General features: G+C 34.5%; 2 protein-coding genes across 7 annotated transcripts; both read right to left on the bottom strand.

Moving 5' to 3' along the window:
- Window positions 1–666: 666 nt before the first annotated feature.
- On the bottom strand, window positions 667–11653 carry LOC101256616 (eukaryotic translation initiation factor 4G-like). 6 transcript variants are annotated; one of them, XM_069288586.1, is made up of 11 exons: window positions 10591–11653; window positions 10235–10477; window positions 8570–8655; window positions 7122–7244; window positions 6810–6877; window positions 6636–6692; window positions 5343–6150; window positions 4871–5235; window positions 1997–4686; window positions 1232–1423; window positions 667–1164 (listed from the first exon to the last, which is right to left on the bottom strand). In XM_069288586.1, exons 2-11 carry the CDS (start codon window positions 10420–10422, stop codon window positions 858–860), a joined length of 4884 nt encoding a protein of 1627 aa, XP_069144687.1. In that variant the 5' UTR covers window positions 10423–10477; window positions 10591–11653; the 3' UTR covers window positions 667–857. The 6 variants fall into 6 exon arrangements, with proteins under 6 accessions (XP_069144687.1, XP_069144686.1, XP_019070601.1 ...); XM_069288585.1 differs by having other exon boundaries at window positions 10613–11653; XM_019215056.3 differs by having other exon boundaries at window positions 7122–7226; window positions 10613–11653.
- A 1336-nt stretch (window positions 11654–12989) lies between these two features.
- LOC101252104 (SNF2 domain-containing protein CLASSY 3-like) lies at window positions 12990–18903 on the bottom strand. Its single transcript, XM_004245790.5, has 5 exons — window positions 18242–18903; window positions 16515–17948; window positions 13805–15646; window positions 13583–13686; window positions 12990–13292 (listed from the first exon to the last, which is right to left on the bottom strand). The coding sequence occupies exons 2-3, from the start codon at window positions 17925–17927 to the stop codon at window positions 13805–13807; spliced, it is 3255 nt and encodes a 1084-aa protein (XP_004245838.3). The 5' UTR covers window positions 17928–17948; window positions 18242–18903; the 3' UTR covers window positions 12990–13292; window positions 13583–13686.
- Window positions 18904–22056: the final 3153 nt, after the last annotated feature.

The following is a 22056-nucleotide window of genomic DNA, read 5'->3' as shown; positions in this document are numbered from 1 at the left end:
TTTAATCCGAATAACATCATATAGAAATATCCATTGGTACAACAAATCAACTCTTGTTGTTAGTGTGTTCATTAAGATTTTCCCACACTTCGTGCACAGTCTCTTCTCGTCAAGCAAGAGCGCTATCAAAGACTGTTTCCCCGGAAGAAGAGCTGAGCATACATTTTTCGATACGATCGTAGAATAGCCAATTTATTTTCTAATAATTTCATCTGAATTTTTGCTTATAAGTTTTCGTAAGTAGCTAGCTACTTAAACTGTCAAAATACAAGATACAATCTGTTTCAGGAACTAGAAAGGTATTATGTCAAATTTTACAAACATCATTCCCAAGTCAATTTATTTATCAATCCTCATATGGAGTGCTATATATATATACTTGTGCTCCACTTAGGTTTATGTGCATTAACACACCAGACATACACCTATGTAATAACATTAGTTATACTTCGATGCATATATATAAATATTTTTTTCGTATAAAGACGGTGTCCAAACCAACTTATGTACATCGCTAATCTTCCCAACAAGGTTCAAAACACATAAGGGGAGGTGGTTTCATTGAGTTCCCACCACAGGTACAGAATAACTCTGTCCAGTAAGGCTCGGACAGAAGGGAAGAAATTACCTACAACATTAAACTATCTTGGAAAACACATAGCCCAGTAAACCAAATTGATATATGCTTCACAAAGTTGATATCAACAGTCATGTATACATGCCTAAGCATTACACAAAATATTCTGCATATTCAGTTGTCCTGCTTCTGCATTTGTTCTTAGGTAAAATTAATGAATAACCATTAACCAGGTCGAAAACAAAAGGTTATTGTCACCACCTAATGATTAAAAAATGGTTCATTTGGACAGAACAGGAGGTCTAAAATCTTCCAACTGTGTGCTGGACGCGCTGCAGATGTCTTTCAAGGCTGATTCTCCCTTCTCTGATCTTATAAGGTCAAATGTACTTTCGAGAACTTCGTATCCCAATCCAGTTTGCAGAAGATGACCAGACTCCTCACCACCATGTTGTATAAGATGTCCTGCTTCTTTCAGAGAGATCACATTTTCGCTGATTAATCTACCGAAAATGCGACCAAGAAATACAGCTGCTTTTGGAGCATCAGTAACTTCGTCCTCCAAAGTAGCTAAAACTGATTCAAACCTGTTTAGAGAAAAGAAAATTATAAGAAAAGAGTCGGATGGCATTAGATAAGAAATAGTCAGCTTACCCCTCAATGAGATGTTTGGTTTCCAGTACCACCTTTGACTTTGTAAGACTGATAAGAAGCCGAGCAAGAAGATCCCTGTCCCTTTCTTTCCTCTGAAACGAGTCATTTACCCATATCGATAGCATCATTGGATGAAAGCTTGGTGAGTTCAATTCTCCAATGCGTAGAACAACTTCGTCCTCATCAACTGCACTGGAACCAGAAAATCACACGCATCATAAGTTAATAACTGTAAAAGGTGTGTATAGGAAGGGAAGGATTCTTGAGATTATCCAAATAAAATCCTTGAATGGATCTCCTCTCATGTAGTCAAACAGAATGAGAAAATAACTTCGTGTACATTATGTAAATGTCGTTAGTAGTTTTCTTTGCTACGAGTTTCTTAAAAATGTCGGCTTCCTGAATGTGAAGCTACAATTATATAAGTACTTTTCCTAACTAAAATAACTTTCACGTTACAGATATGTGCAACAAATACTTGATCACATGAATTAACTGAGGCATAAAGTCTGTAGAAGTTATCATGTCTCAAGAAAGTAAACTTTTCATAATTAATTAGCCGGTCTTATCATTTCCTTCAGATGGTTCTTTTACACTCTTGCTATGATGCAGATTCTGAATAATTCTCAAGTTGTAATCTCTCTTTATATTTTATTGGTAATGCACTGTTTCAGTTGTATATTTTTCAACACAACTCCTTTCATAAAATTCACCGTAAAAGAAAGGATGTGTAGAAAAATTAAACAATGGAGAGAGAAATTATACCTGTAAAATTCACGAATAGCTGCAATCGACATTTCTCCAAGACGTTCTTCAGACCATATCGTTCCTGGTGAATTTGACGCTGGTGGTTCGGCAGATGCCCCAAAAGGACGATTTGTATTTGTTAATTCTTTTTCTGCATAATGTGCGTGCTCATGTTGATTTGGCCGAGCATAATTAGCAGTAGGCTTCACAACTGTCCCTGGAGCATATTTGGATATTGATTCTTGTCTTGAGTTGTATGGTGACCACCCACCTGCACTGGCAGTCACGGGACTAGCAGAATGCATTACTTGACCCCTGAAAGGCGTTCCCCTTCCGGGGCCTCCCCGCGGACCAAGGCTCATTGTTTTATAATCATCACTAGATCGCTGTGGCATGGCAGCTGATGATGTCCTACTCTCATGTGGATGTTTAGCTTCTAACCTGCAATCCTGGCTTCCAAATCCACGATTTTGTGATGGTATTCCACGAAAAGGAGTCATCTGAGGAGCTGGAGAAGAAAGCATGGATGAACGAGGACTTAAATCTGCAGGCTGCCCTCTTCTAGCAGAGGAAACAGTGCTTGAACCACGAGGGGACCGACCAACCTGAGCTCGACGTTCTTGCACAGCATCTCTTCGCACTTCCTCTATTTTTTTGGGGCCTTCTACTTTTCTTCTTTGCTGCCACTTATTTTTTCTCAAATCAATAATATCCATCAACATAAACCTCACCCTTGTAGACAAATCTGTATTGTTAGCCATTGTCGTCATCATATCAAAATACGCGTCCATGTAATCCTTTGCCTTGGAATGGTCGATCATTTCTCCTATAGTGCTCATAAGCTTGCAGAGAGACTCAATATCTTCCTCATCTGGAGTCTGGTACTGCCCAAGCAATTTCTGGATGCACTCATGCATTATCCTCTCTGTAAGCATCTTCTTCTTGTATAATTCTCCAATCAATCTGATGTTACCTAACATCCTTCTTCGTGTTTGTAACCTCATCTCCTCTCTCTTTCCCTCTGACAGCTTTACCGCTCCATCCTCTTCCATACTGTCGGCTTCTGCTTCTTCTCTTTCACCTCTCTCAAACTCCTCCTGGCATTTATCTAGGAGCAGTCTCTTGAAGGTTATTTTCTGATTGTCCTCCACAAAATCAGGAAGTTCCCCGGCTAGATGATAACAAAAATTTGCATACATCTCACAAAATGTTGGCTCCATGAGAGCTTTGTCAAATATCTGGGAAATGACACCAGCAAGAGTGGTAGCACTATCAATATTAACCTCCTTTACTTGCTCAAACAGCTTCTCAAAATTTTGTGGCGTTAGCTTGTTGAGGATAGCTTTCAAGTGTCTACGTTTTGCCTCTTCTGCATCAGTCACTTTGCGTATCTCATATTTCTTGTCAGCTTTGTGCATAACTTGCAGTGGAGAGTGAGAAGCAAATGAACCTTTTCGGGAGCCAGAAACCCGCTGCCAGCGGTTGGCATCGGACCGAATATGTTGTATTCCTCCCTGAGAGGCTAATGGCAGCATTGTTCCAGCAGGAAACACAGATACATATTGGTTAGGTGGCTGTCCTTGTAGATTCCTCATATTCTTGTGGTTTCCTCGACCCGGACGAGCACCATTAGCGTTTCCTCCTTGGTTGATATCAATATGTTGCTCATTGGTCCACCTGCCATCATCTGCCATTCCAGTAGGACGGTTGTCAGACCAAGAAGAGCTGCCTTGTCTGCTATTAATTTGTCCAGGACCGAAGTTTGGACCATTCTTGTTAAAATCTACCCCTTTCGAAATGCTAGAGTTAGGACTCAAAAGGGCCTCCGCCATATGCCATGGAACTTCAAAATTATCAGGGAGATCACCAAAATGAGAAGAAAGGGTAAGAAGGAAATCTCTTGAGTATCTCATGTGTCCTGTAGTATCACTTCCACCATTTGGATGCCTAAGATTATCATTAACAATTTTATTGTCACCAGAAGTTTCCAACTTTGGAGTTGACATAGCAGCATCTTCCCAGCTGTTTGGTTCAGCTGTAGTCTTTTTATCTTCATTTGCCGAAAAATCTTCATTGGAACTTGATGATATCTTCCTTGCAGTGAGACTGGAACAACTCTCAACACTTCCTGAAGAAACAGAAGATTGTAGTTTCTCCTTGGGTCCCTTAAATGCCATATAAAGATCAGATGCATCTCCAGCTGCATCAGCTTTCTGAAGAATTTCTCTCCTCTTTTTCTTTCCCCTGGAGTTTGCACTTTTCACCTTATTTGTATGTTTATCCTTTGGAGTTGATCCTTGAACACGGCGATATTCAGTTTTTGTTTCCTCAGAGACTTTTCCCCTAGTTTTGGTATTTGATGGAGATGACGGTGAAGTATGAATATGAGAATCCTCATTACACTTTGCTCCAGATGCAGAAGGCAAAACTTCTTTATTATTATTTGTAGCAACAGGCACCACAATTTTAGAAACATTGCAATCTGATAAGGAAGCAGCAGAATGTGACAACTGATGTACTACATTGTTAGTTTCACAGCCTCCTGTGCTTGATACTTGACCCGATGCATTCCATTCATTTGAGTTTCTTTCAGTTTGAGTTTCTTTCACTGCTGCTTGGGTTTCTATAGTTGCAGCATTTTGACCTTCAGAAATACGGTCTACTGAATTTGTTGGAGTAGGATTCGATTTGGATGCGGAATTTCCTTCCTGATTCATAGAATGACAAAGTTATGAGAATGCTCAAGTCATGTTTAACTAAATAAGAAATAATTAAATAATCAGAAAAAATCAAAGGTCTCTCCTTGCCAGAAATTAGGCCCTATGGGTAGTTCGAGAGAAACTAGAGATGTGAAGACATGTGAAAACTGCACTATCATAAAAGTAAACATACCTCTCGTAGTTGTTGAGGATGCAATTGGCTTTTCTTTGGAGGGTTCTTCAACTCGGTCTCAACATAATCGACTCCTCGAACATGGTTAACATTGCTTCCTATAGCTGTAGCACTACCAGAAGGAGGTATATCGACAGAAACAAGTGATGTGCTTGAGGGTGAAGCAAAAGTTGTTGGCTTGGAGGCAGATTCTGATGCCTCAACAGAGGTTTCCGGGAGAATCCTTGATCCCTCTTCACTAGAGTTAACTCTCAAAGGTGGTTGCAGTGCCTTTTCTGTTTCTGCTGTCTTCAAGGAAACTGGATATGAAGATGCCAAAACCTCTCTTCTTACAGAGCCTGGAGCTTGGTTAATTGCCATTTGAACTGAAGTTGGAGAAACAGAAACCACACACATACATTAAAGTTGCAGAGAAAAAATATATAAGTATTTAAAACTACATTTACGAACAAAAGTTAGTAATCTTTCCTACCTGAAGAGCTATATCCTAGTCCTGGAGCGCAGGGAGCCACAAGGGAGTTTGTTATAGGAACTGAAGGAGCATTTTGTAAGAACATAGGATTCGGGGACATCTGTGGGGAAAAGCTCATAGGGAGAGAGGGACCATAATGCATAGGCTGTGATGGTAAGCCCCCAGGATGATGTATTGCCAAGCCAGATGAACCACCATCCAATTTCATGTCAACCTTCTCATCTAGTTTCAACTCTTCATGAGTGTCGGGATGAGTAATTTTAACAGATTTGCGAGAATTAACCTTCCTAACATGCTGCCCAAACTGTGGTGGAATCCCAACTCCCATGTTGCCAAATGGAGTGCTCAGCTGATGACCAAATTTAGAAGGGAAGTTCATCATTTGTCCATGTTGGATTGCTCCCTGAAGCTGCATAGGGTGAGGTTGCAGACCAGGGACAAATGGAGGATGCCTAACTTGGTTGGGATTTCCAACTGGTAGTGGCATTGGCATTGGCATTGGGAACGAAGAACAAGGTATTCCTTGATGTTGAACCTGTGGTCCAGGCATTCCGAACTGCACAGGACCATGAGGCTGCAGAAAAGGAGGATTCACTGGAACCCCCGGAAAAGGGAGAGAAGATAACTTCTGCATGCTACCAACAGCCTGAGCTGCTGGAACCTGAACATGAACAGGTAGATCTCTTTCATGAGAATGCTGAGGATCCGGATTTTTATTCATCGGCTTCCCAATGTCCTCCCTCAGCTGCGGCTGATGTGGAGTAGAAGAAGATAAAAGCTGCAGTGGTCTAAAAGGACTAGATCGTGCCTGCAAAACAGAATGTGGCGTTACCAGAACATCACTTTGGCAATTGAAAGAGCTAGCTAGTAGAAAACACCCATAATATTACTACGAGCATTGTTCTTGAAACAAACAGGGAACACATGATCTCCTCGGCTTAAAACAGGTTCAAGTTACGGTTACCATTTTCCAATAAGAAAGACAGCTAGACCATGACAATCTCCACAACCAGCTCTCAATATCACTGAGGAGATACATGCCCAGATTCTGGGAACAGTTTTTTCAATCAATCACATGCGATATTGGAAGAAAAGTGGAATTTGGCGGAAATATATTACTCAAGGATCTATTTAGTCAGAAATAACACACTAAAATCCAAGTTTCTCCATGCTATTTTATCTAGTTCAATTGAACTTTTTGTGATTTCATTCATTGAGATGGTTACGCAATCCAATCTGAAGTAACATCTACAGATAAAACAAACATAAGGAATCACAGAGAGCTTACACTACCTGAATGCGCTTCTGCTCATCCATGTTGGGGGGTGCTGAGTTGGTCCTTTGAGGAATCTGAAGTTGAGAGAAAAATATCTAATAATAAGTAAAATGTAATCTTTCTTGTTAAAGAATAATTCATAATCTCGTAAAGCACATGTAATATATGAATGACATGCTTATGTATGGTACCTGCATTCCATTCACAAAACCCGGGGTAAAGCTTCCAAATTGAAGAGATACATTTTTAGAAGTGTCATCTGCCAAATACAAACACAGTTCATGGAAGCCCAAGTAAATGAAACAACATCGGAGATCCTAAAAATGTTAGCAATACTGAACAAGTAATGCAGATATGCAAGTCCATAGATGTAGGTTCAACTATGTAGTGAGCATAAACATATATGTCCAATTACATCCATACACAGAATCCATTGAGAGAAAATAGATTGGGATATGATTTAATGTCTAATGACGTATGAACGTTTATGACAGCAATAATACCTTTCATGGGGGTCTTAGGAGCTGACGGATCCAAATCTGAAGATGTATGATGAGAAGAAAGAGCACTAGAAACAATTTGGTTATCTTCATGTCTGATTCTATCTGCTGGCTCAACGAATTTATCTGAAGTTAGAGAAATTGAAGATCCCGAAAGCTCGGAATGCATGTAACAATGAGAAAACATAGCTTCACAGCGATTTATTTTTTCCATTGAATTATTAAAACAACCAATGAAAAAACAGATCAGAGGTATGATGCTTGAAAATAAGGAAAAGAAAGCTGGTGCTTGCAAGAGAACCACACAAAGCAAGATATGAGAAGAAATATATACCCTTGCAGACACCGATCCATAGATTCCCCAAATCTGATCTCCTTTAAAGAATATTAAATGACTTGCCAATTTTCCACTTACCATAGCTTAATTACCAAAACCACAACTATAATATATCTGGCACAAGATTCCTTATCATGCCATAAATGAGCAACAATTAGTTTTCTAAAATGTAATCTGTTTGTTACGTTTTAAGTTCAAGAAGCATTTATAATGATAAATGTCGTATCCATTGGAAACGAATTAAAAGAAACATGCTGGAATTGCAGCATCATTTAGAGGCAAACCAGAACAAACAAACAGATGAACAAATAAAAAAAAAACCTAAAGAAGAACGAGAAGAGAAAAATGTTATACCTGTCTGATCAACACATTAAGCCCACAAAAGCAACAGTAAGATCTTTAGTATATGCATTGTATATTCTATTACAAGTTCAAGTAAATCTTTCTCTAGTTAGAAACATTGCGTTTTCAATTCTGGAAAGGTTATGAACCAAAGAATCTAGATTTAAGATTTGAGATTTTAAGTTCTCCCATTTCAGGATTCTCGCAATAGTTCCGTGCATGTTATGAAATTAGGTCTTAGGCCTAACTCACATCCCAAAAGCTAGCTCTAAGGGAGGATGATTGCCCAAGCCTTATAAGGAGTCCACACATCTCATTAACCACCGATGTGAGACTTTTGTCATTCTTTAACACATGTGAAGTTGTTACTGGCAGATTTAAGTATCTTTATCCAAGATTCTTTACCCTAGACCAATGAAGCTTTTCATCATCATTTCGCCTATTAACCTACAGACTCTCAGAACAATTTGGACTTCAAAGATCAATGGTTTACCAGTATCAGTACAAAAAGGTATCCTTTTCACTAACGCACCTAGAAAATCCAATAGTTACAAACAAACAAACAAAAAGTTAAGAGTTCAATATGCATAGGATGTTTCATCAACATTGATGAAGGGAAACGGCTGTGAATTCTAAAGTGCTCCAAACAAACTAATAAGTTTTTCAGTAAATCAGTAGGCAATGCAGATAGGCTAGAAAGAATTTTGATAGTTGTTGATATAAGCACAATTAAGCAGATGAATAGTGAATAGTTAGAGGAAAACAAAAAAACCTGATCCTGAGGTTATGGCAGGGGCATCATTTTGCACAGCATCAGTCACTTTCAGTGGACCTGTTTCTCCATCAGACTTCTTGAAGCTAATACGAGAAATCATTATAAATATCAAATTCAATTCAACAGAACAAAGTTCAAGAATTATAGAATTTTTTCCATGAGAACACAAAGAAGATACATGCAGGTGTGAGCTAAACATTCAGATGCATGCAGTGTGCAGATTATTACCCAATAAGAAGATTCTTAATAAAGAAATGCCTCAATAAGAAAATTAAATCTAAACTTCATGATATAAAGTAACGTTCTAGTCACGCAACTCAAACAACTCAGAAGCAGTTCAAACTCAACTTCAGCCAACTCATTTGAGGCATAATGGAACAATTAGGAAACAAATGCTAATTACGGGATAATGTTTGGCAGTGAATTATGAATTCAGATGAGGGAGCTCGATCACATGGACAGGAATCAAGTTTACAATGCAGTTTGGCAAGAAAAATCAGAACTTAACAGATCTCCTACTTCTTATAAGAGATTAGTTCAGTTGTAATCTGCACTTATTGCTGTATTTCCTTTTCTTACCGAGCAAAACAGATTATCTAAAACTATCACCTAACTAAGGTCAAAACTTTTCTTGTATATTACTCATTTATCATATTCAGAAAAGGCAAAGCTTTGTTTGTTTGACAAACATGCATAAGTACAACAATGACACAATCCCAAACTAGTTGAAGTCAATTACCACGAATCATTCTACATCCATTCTGCTCTATCTCATCCTGTTTCATTCCCCACATATATCCCATTTTATGTGACATCAATACAATTTATTCAAAGACTCAAACAAGTTTTTCTTTGACCTTTATTTTTTCATAAAACATTTTGAATTATCAACTACTATGACTTGGAGTACTTCTAACCACAATTTTCAAATGTATAATTAAAAAAAAAACTTGAAAAATGTTGGCCCCAAATCACACCAATAAATTAGTTAAATTTACCCTCGTACTCCGTACTCTAAAGCAGCACATTTTTAATGGGACCAAGTAGGTACAAGTATCAAAATTCCATACCTAGGCGTTTGGCCATGAATTTTTTTTTACTTTTTCCCAAAGATACAACAATAACAACATACCCAGCGAAATTCCACAAAGTAAGGTATAGCGAGGGTAAACATATAGAGACCTTATCACTAGCTCGTGGAGATAGAAATGTTATTTCCCAAAAGCCCTTGGCTCAAATGCAAAACAAAATGGGCAACGCCTTGATAAGCACATAATACTTTTTCCGGAAAAAAACACGTTTGGCTATAAAATTCCTCAATTTTTCTGATTACAACTGCTTTCATAAATTTGAAAAACACCAAAAAAAAAAAATTCACTCCTAATCTCTCACAAAAATTCAAAAACAACTCAAATTTTCATATACGATCATTTTTCACTCTAAAAACAAAAAAAACTACAGTACGTTTTTTTCTTTTTTACACAAATACTCACAAGTTCCATGACCAAACACTATGACAAGTCTCACCCAAAAAATATATACGTATTAACTTGTGAACCCTTACAAAAAACTGATCGACAATGTACCCCAAACTCGTAATACTGGCTCCACCTCTGTTCGTACTCATATCTTAAAAAAAAAACAAAAAAAAGGGGAAAATACCTTTGCGTGGTTGGAGAAGAGGAATCGGAATCGGGAGAAGGAGGAGGTAGAACAGAGCTACCACCGCCTTTTCCAGAAGTGACCCGTTGATACTGTGGCTGTGCTGATGGTGACCGACCACCAACTCTACTATTTCTCTTATACTGATTCTGCGATTCACTTTTCTTCTGATCACCCCTGCGCTGCATGTAACCCTCTTTTACCCTTCTCTCTCTTCAATTTTCTTCGCACATCACATGCACACTAACCAAATTGAGGCCAAAAAAACAAAAAAAATTAACGATTCATCCATTCATCAATAGAGAAATATAGTTTACATAATGTACAATGAAATTGAATCAATGCACTATACATACGTGTATATATATATATATATACCTAGATTTTGATTTTGCATGTGTTTGAGAAGAAGAAGAATGGAAAAAAACAGATCACAGAGGGAGTGTATGTTTTACGGAACTGCAAAAAAAAAAAATAACACTGAAAAATTGGAGGAAAAAAAAGGACAATTTTTATTAAAAAAAAATAATAATGTTGAAATGAAATGTTTTTGGATCATGATATTGACTATTTCTTTTCTTTTTTTTTAATTAAAATTTTTACTTTTATTTTTATTATAAAAAAAAATTTAAAAAACAGTTTAGAAAGGAGTAATACATGAGAGCTATAGATTAGGAGACTATTTCAAACTTTTTTTTGCCTAATTTTGGGATCAGATCAGTAATTTAGATCATTGCATGGCTAAATTATTTTTGTTTTCTAAATCACAAGTGATTAATGGAAGTTTATTTTCTTAATTTTGGTTGTGTTTGTAATTCAAAAGTTGCCAGTTTTTTGAAAATTTTAGTGAGGAATTAATTGAATTTGCTAAGATTAATAAGACATTTGAATATTGAGATGGTTTATTTCTCTACCGCTATTTATCTGTAATATATAATTAAAATTTTGAAAGAAAAATAAAATAGAATTTTTACTTGATAAAAAATAAAATATTTATGTTCACTTGGGGTGGTGGATTGGTGGTGGAGGAGATGACTGTAGTAGTGGTTATGGTGACGGTTGGTATTAATGGCTAGTAGTGATGGTGACAATTTGTGACAGTGGACGTGATTAGTGTTATAGTGACTAATGCAATGGTAGTGATTTTCTTTTTTTAAAAAAAATTGACGATAGATATGGATAGTGATTATGTTGGTGAATTGGTGACTATGATTATGCAGTTGGTTGATATTAGTAGTTGATGGTTTTAACTGAAGAGTGTGCGTGATTGAAAGTAATGGTAGTTGTCAGTGATGGTTGTGATGTCAAAGATAATTGACGGTGATGGTCGGCAATGGTAATGATAGTTGTGATAATTAGGGGTGTACAAGCCAAATCATAAAGTTAAATCGAACCAACGAAATAAATCAAAACGAAAAAAAAAACAACTCGTGATTTAGTTTGGTTGGTTTGGTGGTTGGAAATAAAAACCGACCACTCTTGGTTTGGTTTGATATTAGAAAAAAAAAGTCAAATCGAATCCAAACCAAACTAACATATATATATATATATATATATATATATATATATATATATATATATATATATATATAATTTTATTTTGATTTATAGTTAGAAATATTATTTATAATCTACTTTGTTAATATATATTTAGTTAGTTTATAGTTTTCAATATTTATATACTTAATTTTAAATTTGGACTTGTAAAAATTGTAAATATTTTATTTTGTATTAACATCCGAAGTTACAATTATATTGTTATAGTTTTTCAAATTTGAAGTTAACAATTTACTTTATAAATATTTTTTGTATTCACCTTTACAATTTTTTCAAAAATTTCTATTCACTTTACACTTTTAAAGTTTAGTTATCACACAAGTAAGTGAAAAAGTATTTGATCGCTTTTTCAAATACTGTAAAGTAGTAAAAAATTGGAAAAAGAAATCGATAAATTGAAAAAACCCTAAAGAACCGACTAAAGCCGAAATCAAAAAAACCAACTTTATATAGTTTGATTTGATTTTTAGATTTAGTAAACCGACAAAATTCATTTAATTTTTTTTAATGAAAAAAAAACGATTCGACCTATGTACACCCATAGCGATAACAAATTGATTAGACATTAATGGTGCTGGATGGTGGTTACGAAGAGAGAGGTGGTCATAATTATTCACACAAAATACCTCTTAATTAAGACTTTATTCAAAATTTTAACGATTAAGATTTTATTCGGATCAAAGGAAAAAACACAGAATGACTAAGGTCTAAACTATTCAAATTCAAATCTCAATTAAGAGCAAACAAATGAAGCTTTAAAACAGAAGGACTAAATATTTAGTATGTACCCCATGTTAATATCAAATCATATCAACTTATTATAATCAAGTCATTTAACAAGGTAAAAACATGTTTAAAGTAATCACGATTAAGGGAATTTTATTAGTCAATTGACAAGTTACCTGAACTTTTACTTTATTGGCGATGATTCCATTCTCGACCTTGTAATCATCTCCCCTTCCCCCAATATATATGTTTTTGTCTTTGAAAATAACTGTAATTAAGTGCTTAAAGATTATTAATAAACACATATCCATATACTTTACCCCCTTCTTATGCTTTTATTATTTCCCTTCTTCTACTATGATCAAATTACAAACTGTACTAATTGTTTGCTCAGTTATGTCATTTACATGGTTTTTGGCACTTCACAGACTACAATAACTTGAAAGTTAATGTTAAGGCATTGTGATCACTCTTAAATAAAGTATTCACTTAATTATTTTGAAAATAAATCATCAAAACCATAATAGGCATGAAGCAAATTTACTATATACAAGTAGTAGCATCATATATACCAAGAGACTTGAGCCAAAATACAATTGTGTTGAGGAATATACTACACAGATGAAAGAGCCTGAGATTTTTCACAGTTCTGAAACAAGAAAAAATGTCTGGCAAAACAATGTTACAAGAACATCCTGTGGGTGATGAAAACTCCTATCAGCATTCTTCATGAACCAGGCGTGAAGCTGCACGTTCTTGTATTGCACCAAAATGCCTAAAATGAGAAGGAAATGAATAAGAAAAAGACAAGAACGTTAAACAAAAAAAGTTCTTTCATGTCTAAAGACGTAGCATTCCTGATTCTCCAGTTAATGATAGTAATACAAATTAACTTGTTTGCTTATTGATAAAGGCAGGGCACTAGTTACAGTGAAGCTCTCCGATGTCCTGGGATCATTCATCGTCATTATGTAATGAGGAAATAAATACAGTAGTTCATGTGAATACATCATTTAGAATCTACACAAAATTGCTTATGCTTAATGATAGCATGGTAGTGCTTACCTGTCATGAAGCACCTCACAAAAGGATGGCTGCAAAAATTCTTCTAGGCTCAGCTGTAAGTCCTAACAAGTCTCATTCACAACCCCAAAAAAGCTCCAACCGATCTGACAAGAAAGAGATAAAAGTAGTTGTGCGATTTTCCAGAGACGGGCAGTTACCGAAATAAACTAAAACAAGTCTGGTTGCTTCATGTACCAGCAAACAAGAAGAAAGCATACTGACCTAACAGCTCAGTTTTGAAGGTCTGTTACAAGAATTAAAGCATGTAGTAGGAGGCACCACACGTGGTGCATGAGATAGTTTTTCAAAAATATGACGGAGGCACTCATGCTTAACCATGGATTCTAGTATGGTATCCTCTGAGACAGAACATGCAGGATCCATCTTGAAAGTATTCACTTTATTCCTAGACATAATTACATCTGAATGATATTTTTTTTTGGTCTGCTGTTCGATCTTGTCCACCTCCCATTTTGACGACACTGGGCAGTACACATGAACAAATTTAGTCTGACCATTTCTGTAGGCTCGACTGATGGCTTGCTGTTCTACTGAGGGATTCCAGAGAACATCAAGCAAAACCACTCTTGAGGCCCCTATAAGACTTATTCCTTCTGAACAGGCTTTTATTGATGCAAGAAGCACTTTTACATCACTCTTAGGATCATTAAGAGAATTTATTGATATCTGTCGCTGCTTTACATCAAGTTTTCCATCCATATAGAGGATCTCTCGGCCTAAAGTCCAGCCAAAGAGAGAATGGAGTTGCTCCTTGATCAAGTTTAGAGGATCAAGTAACTGGCTAAATATTATAACCCTCTCCTTCAATCCACCACAGAGTCTGATTAGTTCAACAACAAATTTCATTTTTACTCCATTATCTGGATCCAACCGACATCCTCTTTCTTTTAGCTGACTTTCTAAGTCAGCGAACTCCTTCCTCGTTGCCACTAATGAAGGATGAACAGAGATTAGAGACACCATATTTTGTTCGTAAAAGGAGCCTGGAAACTCTGGAATTCTTTTAAGCAACTCCTTCTGCAAATGTGTGGGCTTCAAATGTATCACAATATCCCTTATACCCGGAAGGCTTACCTTCTTCACATTTTCACTACATTTATGGACTAGTGGTGCAATCATATCCCTAAGCTCTTCCAATGCTCTGACATTCTTGTCAATGGAACTGCTAAGATAAGCCCATTTATGCTCCAAATCTGCAGCAAATTTTGGACTAACTACGCATAAGGTGTTGTACAACTCTTTGATGTTATTTTGGAAAGGAGTTCCAGACAAGAGTATGCGCTTCTCTGTTTCAATTTTATTCAAAGCTTTCCACACAAGGCTTTGGTCGTTCCGAGCAGTGTGCCCTTCCTCAAGGACCAGAAGACCAGGTAACTTTAGAAGTATTTCTTTAATCTCTGTGGCATAACTGTCTCCATCTTCTCCTGTGAGAATCCTGAACAAGTCATAACTAATTCCCAAAACACTCTTACTTTTAGCCCAGGATCTCAGCTTCACCATACGTATAAGGTGTGGATTGTTTTTTCCGGCACGGGATAAACAGTGGAAGACACTAACAGTAGCTTCATCTTCCTGGGAAGAGAAATCTTTGCTGTTCAAGTTGTGGAAGGGAATGTCGACCTCCCATTTTTGGAACTCGGCTTCCCAGTTAAGAAGCAAATTGGATGGAGCTATGATTACAGGCCGACACTTTGGAAACTGCTTCAAAAATGCCTGAAGAAATACTATAGTGAGACGGGTTTTTCCTGTGCCAGGTGGGTGTGAGATTATGCATCCTCCCCTATTACCAGATATAGGCTCTTTCAGCTTCTCAAGATACATATCTCCAACAATGTTTGTCCACATGAACTCAAATCCTTCACGCTGATGAGGATACATTGTTGTTTTGGCACTAAGGGGAACTAAATCCCACACAGTTCCTTCCCCATAAATAGCAGCATCATGAACGGCAGAAGAATCATAAAATTTGAAGCCGTCAACATCCCAGAGGGATGGCGACTCTCCAAAATATTTTCTTTCATGCCTCCCTCGGGTTCTCTCAGCCTTCAATAATTTAAGAGTGAACCAAAAAGTAAATTAGAGGGCAGAGTTCATAAAATCAAATATAAGAATTGCAAAAGAACATGTAACTAGGGCTATCAAGTGTAAATATTAATTTATGGACTAAGAAATCTTACAAACTAGTGTTGCATAACTAAATTATTATCCTTAAACTGATGCATACTGTTTACTTGATGTTTAGCAGTTGTAATTTATCCCAGGCTATGGTTTGTTAGTCCTGTGGTTTTTCTTTTCCTAGAGCTGTAAACTGTTTTTATTTGATAACAAAGTTAAAACTTTTTTACCAAGAAAAAGGATGGTAAAAGAACATGTAACTAGGGACATCAAGCATAAATATTAATTATGGACTATCAAGAATAAATATTAATTATGATGTTACCAGTTTCAAAAAAAGAATAAATATTAATTATGGACTAAGAAACTCACAAACTAATTGACTGAATTAATTCCATTTATTGCTGTAAAATTTTAGCATGTCCATTTAACTGAAAGAGAAACTATTAGGCCATAGCAAACTTTCAAAGTTTCCATATTCAAGAACTTATTACGAATCTTTGAGGCATAGAACCAACTGCATTATCGTTATCATGCACTATGTCGAGCACGCTTCAGTTCTCAATCACCCTAACAGCTAAAAATAACCAGTATTTCCAGCTTGGCAAAGCTATAGAAAAAGCTGCCATGAATTTAGATAAGTATATGTGCAGGTTTGCAGGAGAATAAAATAAAAACTACTACACAGTCATTAAGATAAAGATCGGATCTATCAAAGTAATAACAACAGATCTTGTAAATTGTGTTCCTAAGTGAAAATAGAAGTGCTTGACAGGATAAAACTGGCGATACTTACAAATGGAGGGAAGATGTACTTGCTCTCCAAATGCACATGGGAACAAACTTTACAGATGAGTCCAATTTGTTCATCTAGAAAAAGCTGGTGGTTCCCCATCTGACAGCCACTTGTTTTTTCACTTTGTATCGGTGAATCAGATGGATTTGTAAAGCCAATACGTGATTCTAAGATACACATGTCCATTTCAACAAAAAGATCATCAACTCCCTTTTCCCATTCTTCTTTCTCTGGGGGAAGAGGTTCCTCGTCTTCAAACCGGAATATCAAAGGAAGTGTTTCTTTGACAGGAACTTGTTCCTTCTGTTCTTTCTCTTCAGGAAGAGTTAGTTCATCATGATCATCAACATTTATCATAGAATCAACAACAAACTTCAGAAATTCAGAATCTTTAAGAATCTTCTTCCGAGTCTTTCTAACCTTTCGAACAGCATCCTTTTGAACAACATTTTGCACCGACTCATCAACATCACAGTCCTCCTCAGACGAGGATTCACTAAGAAGAATCGGGCTGCTACAATTTCCATGGTTTAACTTCTTCTTTTTGGACTTAGGAAGTGAGCGTGGCCGAAGAAGATATGATCGACCTTTGTTGTTCTTTTCACCCTTAACAGCAAGCTGAGGTACTAGCTCCTCACCATTTGACTCCTTGTTTCCTTCTTCATGGTGTTCTTGCTCTGTTGGACAACTCAGATCATCGTCTTTCGATGTATTACCATCTTTTGATTCCTCATCATCTTTCAATGTATCACTTCTTACATCATCAGATTCGCTAGAACTTGATGATTCTTTCACCTGGTAATTCTCATCCTTGGAGTCATCATTATCCTCATCACTTGAAGCTTCAGATTCTGACTCCGAAGATGCAATTGTATCAGCAACCTCTTCTGATTTCTCCGCTGTCCAACACATGCTTGAGGTAGATGAAACAACCTCATCTGCTACATTCAACATAGGACTCCTTAATCCAACAGACCCCACATTGGACCAAGATACTGAACATGATCCAGTATTTACAGCAGAGCCTGCAGCAGCCTCCCCAATTAAAACATCATTCTCCTTCCCCTCCTCCTCCCCATCATCATCAGATATTTCGTGGATGAAAGACGGTTTCGTAATGGACTCACAAGTTCCTGGGCTGAAGTTACTCCTCCCATTGTCTACCTTTACCATACTTCCATCTTCTGATTTTCCCATTTTTCTCTTGCCATCTGCAGAATCTGTATTCTCCTCCACCCTATCTCTTTTCCTCCCACAACTCTCATCCTCTCCAATATTCACCGAACAAGTCGAAGACTGAGTAGGATTACCAGTTCGACCCAAACTATTCCTTTTATCAATTAACTCAACCCAATATTTCAACAATTGCTGTCTAGTCCTTCTCCTTGGAAGAGCCACATCCCCTGAATCCATCCTCCACAACAAAATAAACCCCTGATGCAAAAGACACAATTTTTTTTTTGATCAAAATACACAACCACTAGCACAATTAAAAAAAAAAAACCCGGAAACTACATCCCCTACCCCAACCAAGAAAACAACAACCCCATAACAGAACAATCACATGCATAAACACATCACTAAAACTCATCACAAACACCCTATTCAGCCGGAAAATCAAGAATCAAAATAACTCCCAATTCTTGATTAAAAAACTAAAATTGAATACACACATACATACATACACCAGTGTACAATGAGATAAACAAAAGTGACTAAAAACCAACCTTTTTCTGAACAAAACTTGCCGTGAGAGAGGCGGAGATAGAGAGGCGGAGGTGGTTGGCTTTGCTAAGGAAGAGAAAACAGGGTGTAGTTTATAGGCTAAAGTCACAAACTTGTCAGCATACTGTCAACTTTATCACATATACAATTATTATACACTTTTAGCTGACCTGGCAAGAAATTCCGACACCATCGGGTAGACGACACTTATTTACAATCAATTGACTTATATAATACACACTCACATTGTTAAAAATCAAAACTTTAATATTTATAATTTATAATTTTGACTTATTTTTTGTTATTTAACATAAAAATATTTAAAATAGGTCTATTTTATATAAATATATTTACAAAATTGTTTTTTTTCCTTTACTCTAACAATTGTCACAGTTTTGTTCGCCGGAAAAAATGGTGACTGCTGCTGCTAATGCCACTGTTCTTTTTCTCTATTTCTTCCTCATTTCTATCAGACACTAATAGATTTAAAACCCCAAAAGGTCAAATCGAGAAGAAAACAAAATGAATTTGATGTAAAAATTAAAAAAGGAAAGAAGAAAGAAGAAGAAATTTTGGAGTTTTAGGGACGGCGATGGATTCTGAATCTATGAGAAAGAGGGTAGTTGGGTTAGGGTTTAGAGATTAGATTTTTCTTATTTTAATTTATTTTATTAGTATCGATTATATTGAGTATCTTATTATTGTTCTCGTTGAATGACGAGTGAATGGGGACTTCAAATTCGAACTATTAAGCTAATTGTAAAATTGGTTTATTGATTTAACGATATTGAATTATCGAATGAATAGTTGGAGAGCATATTGAAATTTTATAATTAACAACTTATTTGTGTGAGGGTGAATTAATGAATTTTCTTATCGTATAAATCATTAACATATCCTATTTACTATTTTATTCGAGATAATTTTCACATTTAACATTTTATCATAATATATAAGTATAGTTATATACTTTTCAATTGTTTATCGTGAGTACTAGAAGCTAAGGCTGTAGAGCAACCAAAACCTATTTACTTTTCTATAATTACTCTTCTAAGTCTTTCTTTTTATAAGTTATGTTCATTGAAATTAGGAGTAATTTTCTAGATAGTATCTTACGTTTTGAAAATTATTTAAGATTATAATTTCACTTAATTTTATTTTTATTTTTCTCAAAATATATTTGACACAAAATAAAATACATTATTTCTCTTCTACTAGGGTGTCATGACACATTTTTAACTTATTATTAATATTTTTCTAATTCTTTTAAAGAATCGGAGGAATTCACATATCTTTTTGTAGAATCGGAGGAGCTTCTATCACAGTTTTTAATGTAATTTTTTTACTGAATATAATATATGGGTTTATCTATTTTTTTTTAAAACAATTCTAGCTATATATATAATAGGAGAAGTAAAAAGTGTCACATTTCAGCACCACAAATATTTAAGAATCTTAATTTTTCAAAAACCATTTTAAATATGCTCTAAAAATACAATTAAAAAAAGGAATTTTAATATATCTATTTTAAATAAAAAATAAGAGTTCTTTGTTAAAAAAATTGTAACGGCAAAAAATGAATGATTTTTAAATGTCTCTAATTTCAATTTTAAAGGGGAAAAAATGAAATTGAACTATTTTTAAAAAAATAAAAATAGTAATGACTATTATAGGGAAAAAAATGAAAGATCTTAAATGCTTCAAATTTCAAATTTTAAGGTTAAAAAATGAAAATTGAAAATTGATTTATTTTACTAAAAAAAATGTAATGCCTATTTATATTTATCACACTTTCACTGATTTTAAGGAATGTTCAAACAAAATAGAATGTAGAAATATCTATCTAAATAGGAGAAGAAAAAGTGTACCATAAAAACACTATAATTATTATTTAAAAAATTTATTAAAAAATAATAATTATCATTCAAAAATTAAAAAAGTTATTTCTAAAAAATAGTTAAAATAGTTCATTACTAGTTAGTTGTAGAAATGGGGTACTTTTTTTTTCATTCATTTTTAAAATTTATCTTTATATATCTATAAAATAGAACATTTTTCAAAAAACATAAATAGAAAACAATATTTTTTAAAAAACATACTTCAACCTAACGTTTAAATAGGTTTAAAGCACATTTTTTTAATAATAAAGAAATAAATAATGTGACATGTCATCCTAATAGGAGAGAGATAATGTATTTTTTATGTCAAACATAGTTTGAGGAAAATAGGTGAAGTTGAGTGATATTGTAATCCTAAAACGTTAAGTGATATTCCTATTTAATTTTCCAAACATGAGTATGGATGACTATCTAGGGAAATAACTCTAGAAATTAAAGGTTAGCCGATGCATAACTCTCTATTTTTTCAGACAACTAACTTCAACCCAATTCTTTATTTTAATCTTTAAAAATGAATATTTTTCTCTCTCCTCGATATTATATTATTATTTCTATTTCATTCTTATTTTTTTATTTCATAATATAAATCCCTTATTTCTTTTCCATAATAACATTATATAATTTTCATGTGATATAATATTTTACTTTTTCAAAATTTTTATTTAATATAAAATGATATTTTATTCTAAATTTTTAAATAACATAAATTTTAAGAAATTATGCTATAATATACAAATTAATGGACAAATTCTAATAAGATTGAAATACAATTACATAAGCACTCAATTATTGAAATTATTACGTTGCTCCTATAAATGCTCTATTAATGCATACGGAGTTCAAAATGAGCATTATCGTTCTTAATTTTTTTTTATTTTTATATATAGCTAAAAATTGTTCAAATTAGAGATTTTCATCTACTACCATTTCCGTCGTTGGAGTTGGAACCTCTGCGACATCTTAAATTGGTGCATTAAGATCATTTCACCCTCAATTATCATATTGTGCAGTATAATACATGTAGTTATTATTCAGGTATCAATTTATTTCCTCAAAAACGTGATGGTCTTATAATAATTGCAGAATGTGATTGTAAAACTTCGAATGCACGTTCAAGATCTTTTTGGCATGATTCTTGTTTTATTCTGAATTAATTATTATGTCATTTATTGTACTTTATCTTGTATTTGAATTATAATGTTATGTATTGTATTATTATGTTGTATTTACATTATCATATTATTGTATTTATTTTTAAGTTAAAGATTTCATCTTATCATTTTAATTGTGTTTATTCTTTATAGTGAAAATTAATAATAAAATCAAATTATATCATTGATGAAAATTAGAAAAAATTAAGATACTATTAACTCGGAATGAAAGTACTATATATTAAATAATATATTTTTTAAAATACTATCTTATATTTAAAAAGAAGTATGAATATTAGATATTTAATTAATGACATTATATGTAAAATAATATGTTAATTAGAAAGTAATACTAGAAATAATAATAAAGACTAAAATAGAGATCGTGAATAGAAATTTCTCAAATTTGGAGAACTATTATTCACCTCTCTATATTTGAAGAATAAAGAGTGATATAGAGATGGGTTGGAGTGTTCATTTTCTATTATACTCTCCAAATATAGAAAATAAAGAGTAAAATAGAGGTGGATTAGAGATAGTCTCAATAACCATTCGATGATTATTAATATGTAATCAAATCAATCGAAAGCTTATAAGTTGGCTAGCAGATAGTAAATTATCGATACCCAATAAATCAAACTGTTAAGTAAAATTGTCCGTCTGATCCGTTCAATAAACAAACTCTATGTTTAGGTGATGATTTTAGAGTTTAGAGTATTTCACGCAAACGGTTAGGTAGCATGCACATGTCTAATTGCTGAGTGTATC

The sequence above is a fragment of the Solanum lycopersicum genome, chromosome 8 (genome assembly GCF_036512215.1).
Source record: "Solanum lycopersicum chromosome 8, SLM_r2.1".
NCBI classification, from domain to species: Eukaryota; Viridiplantae; Streptophyta; class Magnoliopsida; order Solanales; family Solanaceae; genus Solanum; species Solanum lycopersicum.
The sequence above is the reverse complement of the archived record's forward strand: the minus strand, read 5'-3'. Positions and strand labels throughout refer to the sequence as shown.

Bases quoted from the DNA above. Each gene is read 5' to 3' on its own strand.
- LOC101256616 (XM_069288586.1), bottom strand. From the start codon at position 10,422: ATGCAGCGCAGGGGTGATCAGAAGAAAAGTGAATCGCAGAATCAGTAT. The intron at 6,878-7,121 runs GTATTATTGCTG...TGTATTTGGCAG, and splicing joins TCCTAAGACCCCCATGAAAG to ATGACACTTCTAAAAATGTA. The intron at 6,151-6,635 runs GTAGTGTAAGCT...TCTGTTTTGCAG, and splicing joins ATGAGCAGAAGCGCATTCAG to GCACGATCTAGTCCTTTTAG.
- LOC101252104 (XM_004245790.5), bottom strand. From the start codon at position 17,927: ATGGATTCAGGGGATGTGGCTCTTCCAAGGAGAAGGACTAGACAGCAA. The intron at 15,647-16,514 runs GTAAGTATCGCC...AAATTATTGAAG, and splicing joins AGTACATCTTCCCTCCATTT to GCTGAGAGAACCCGAGGGAG.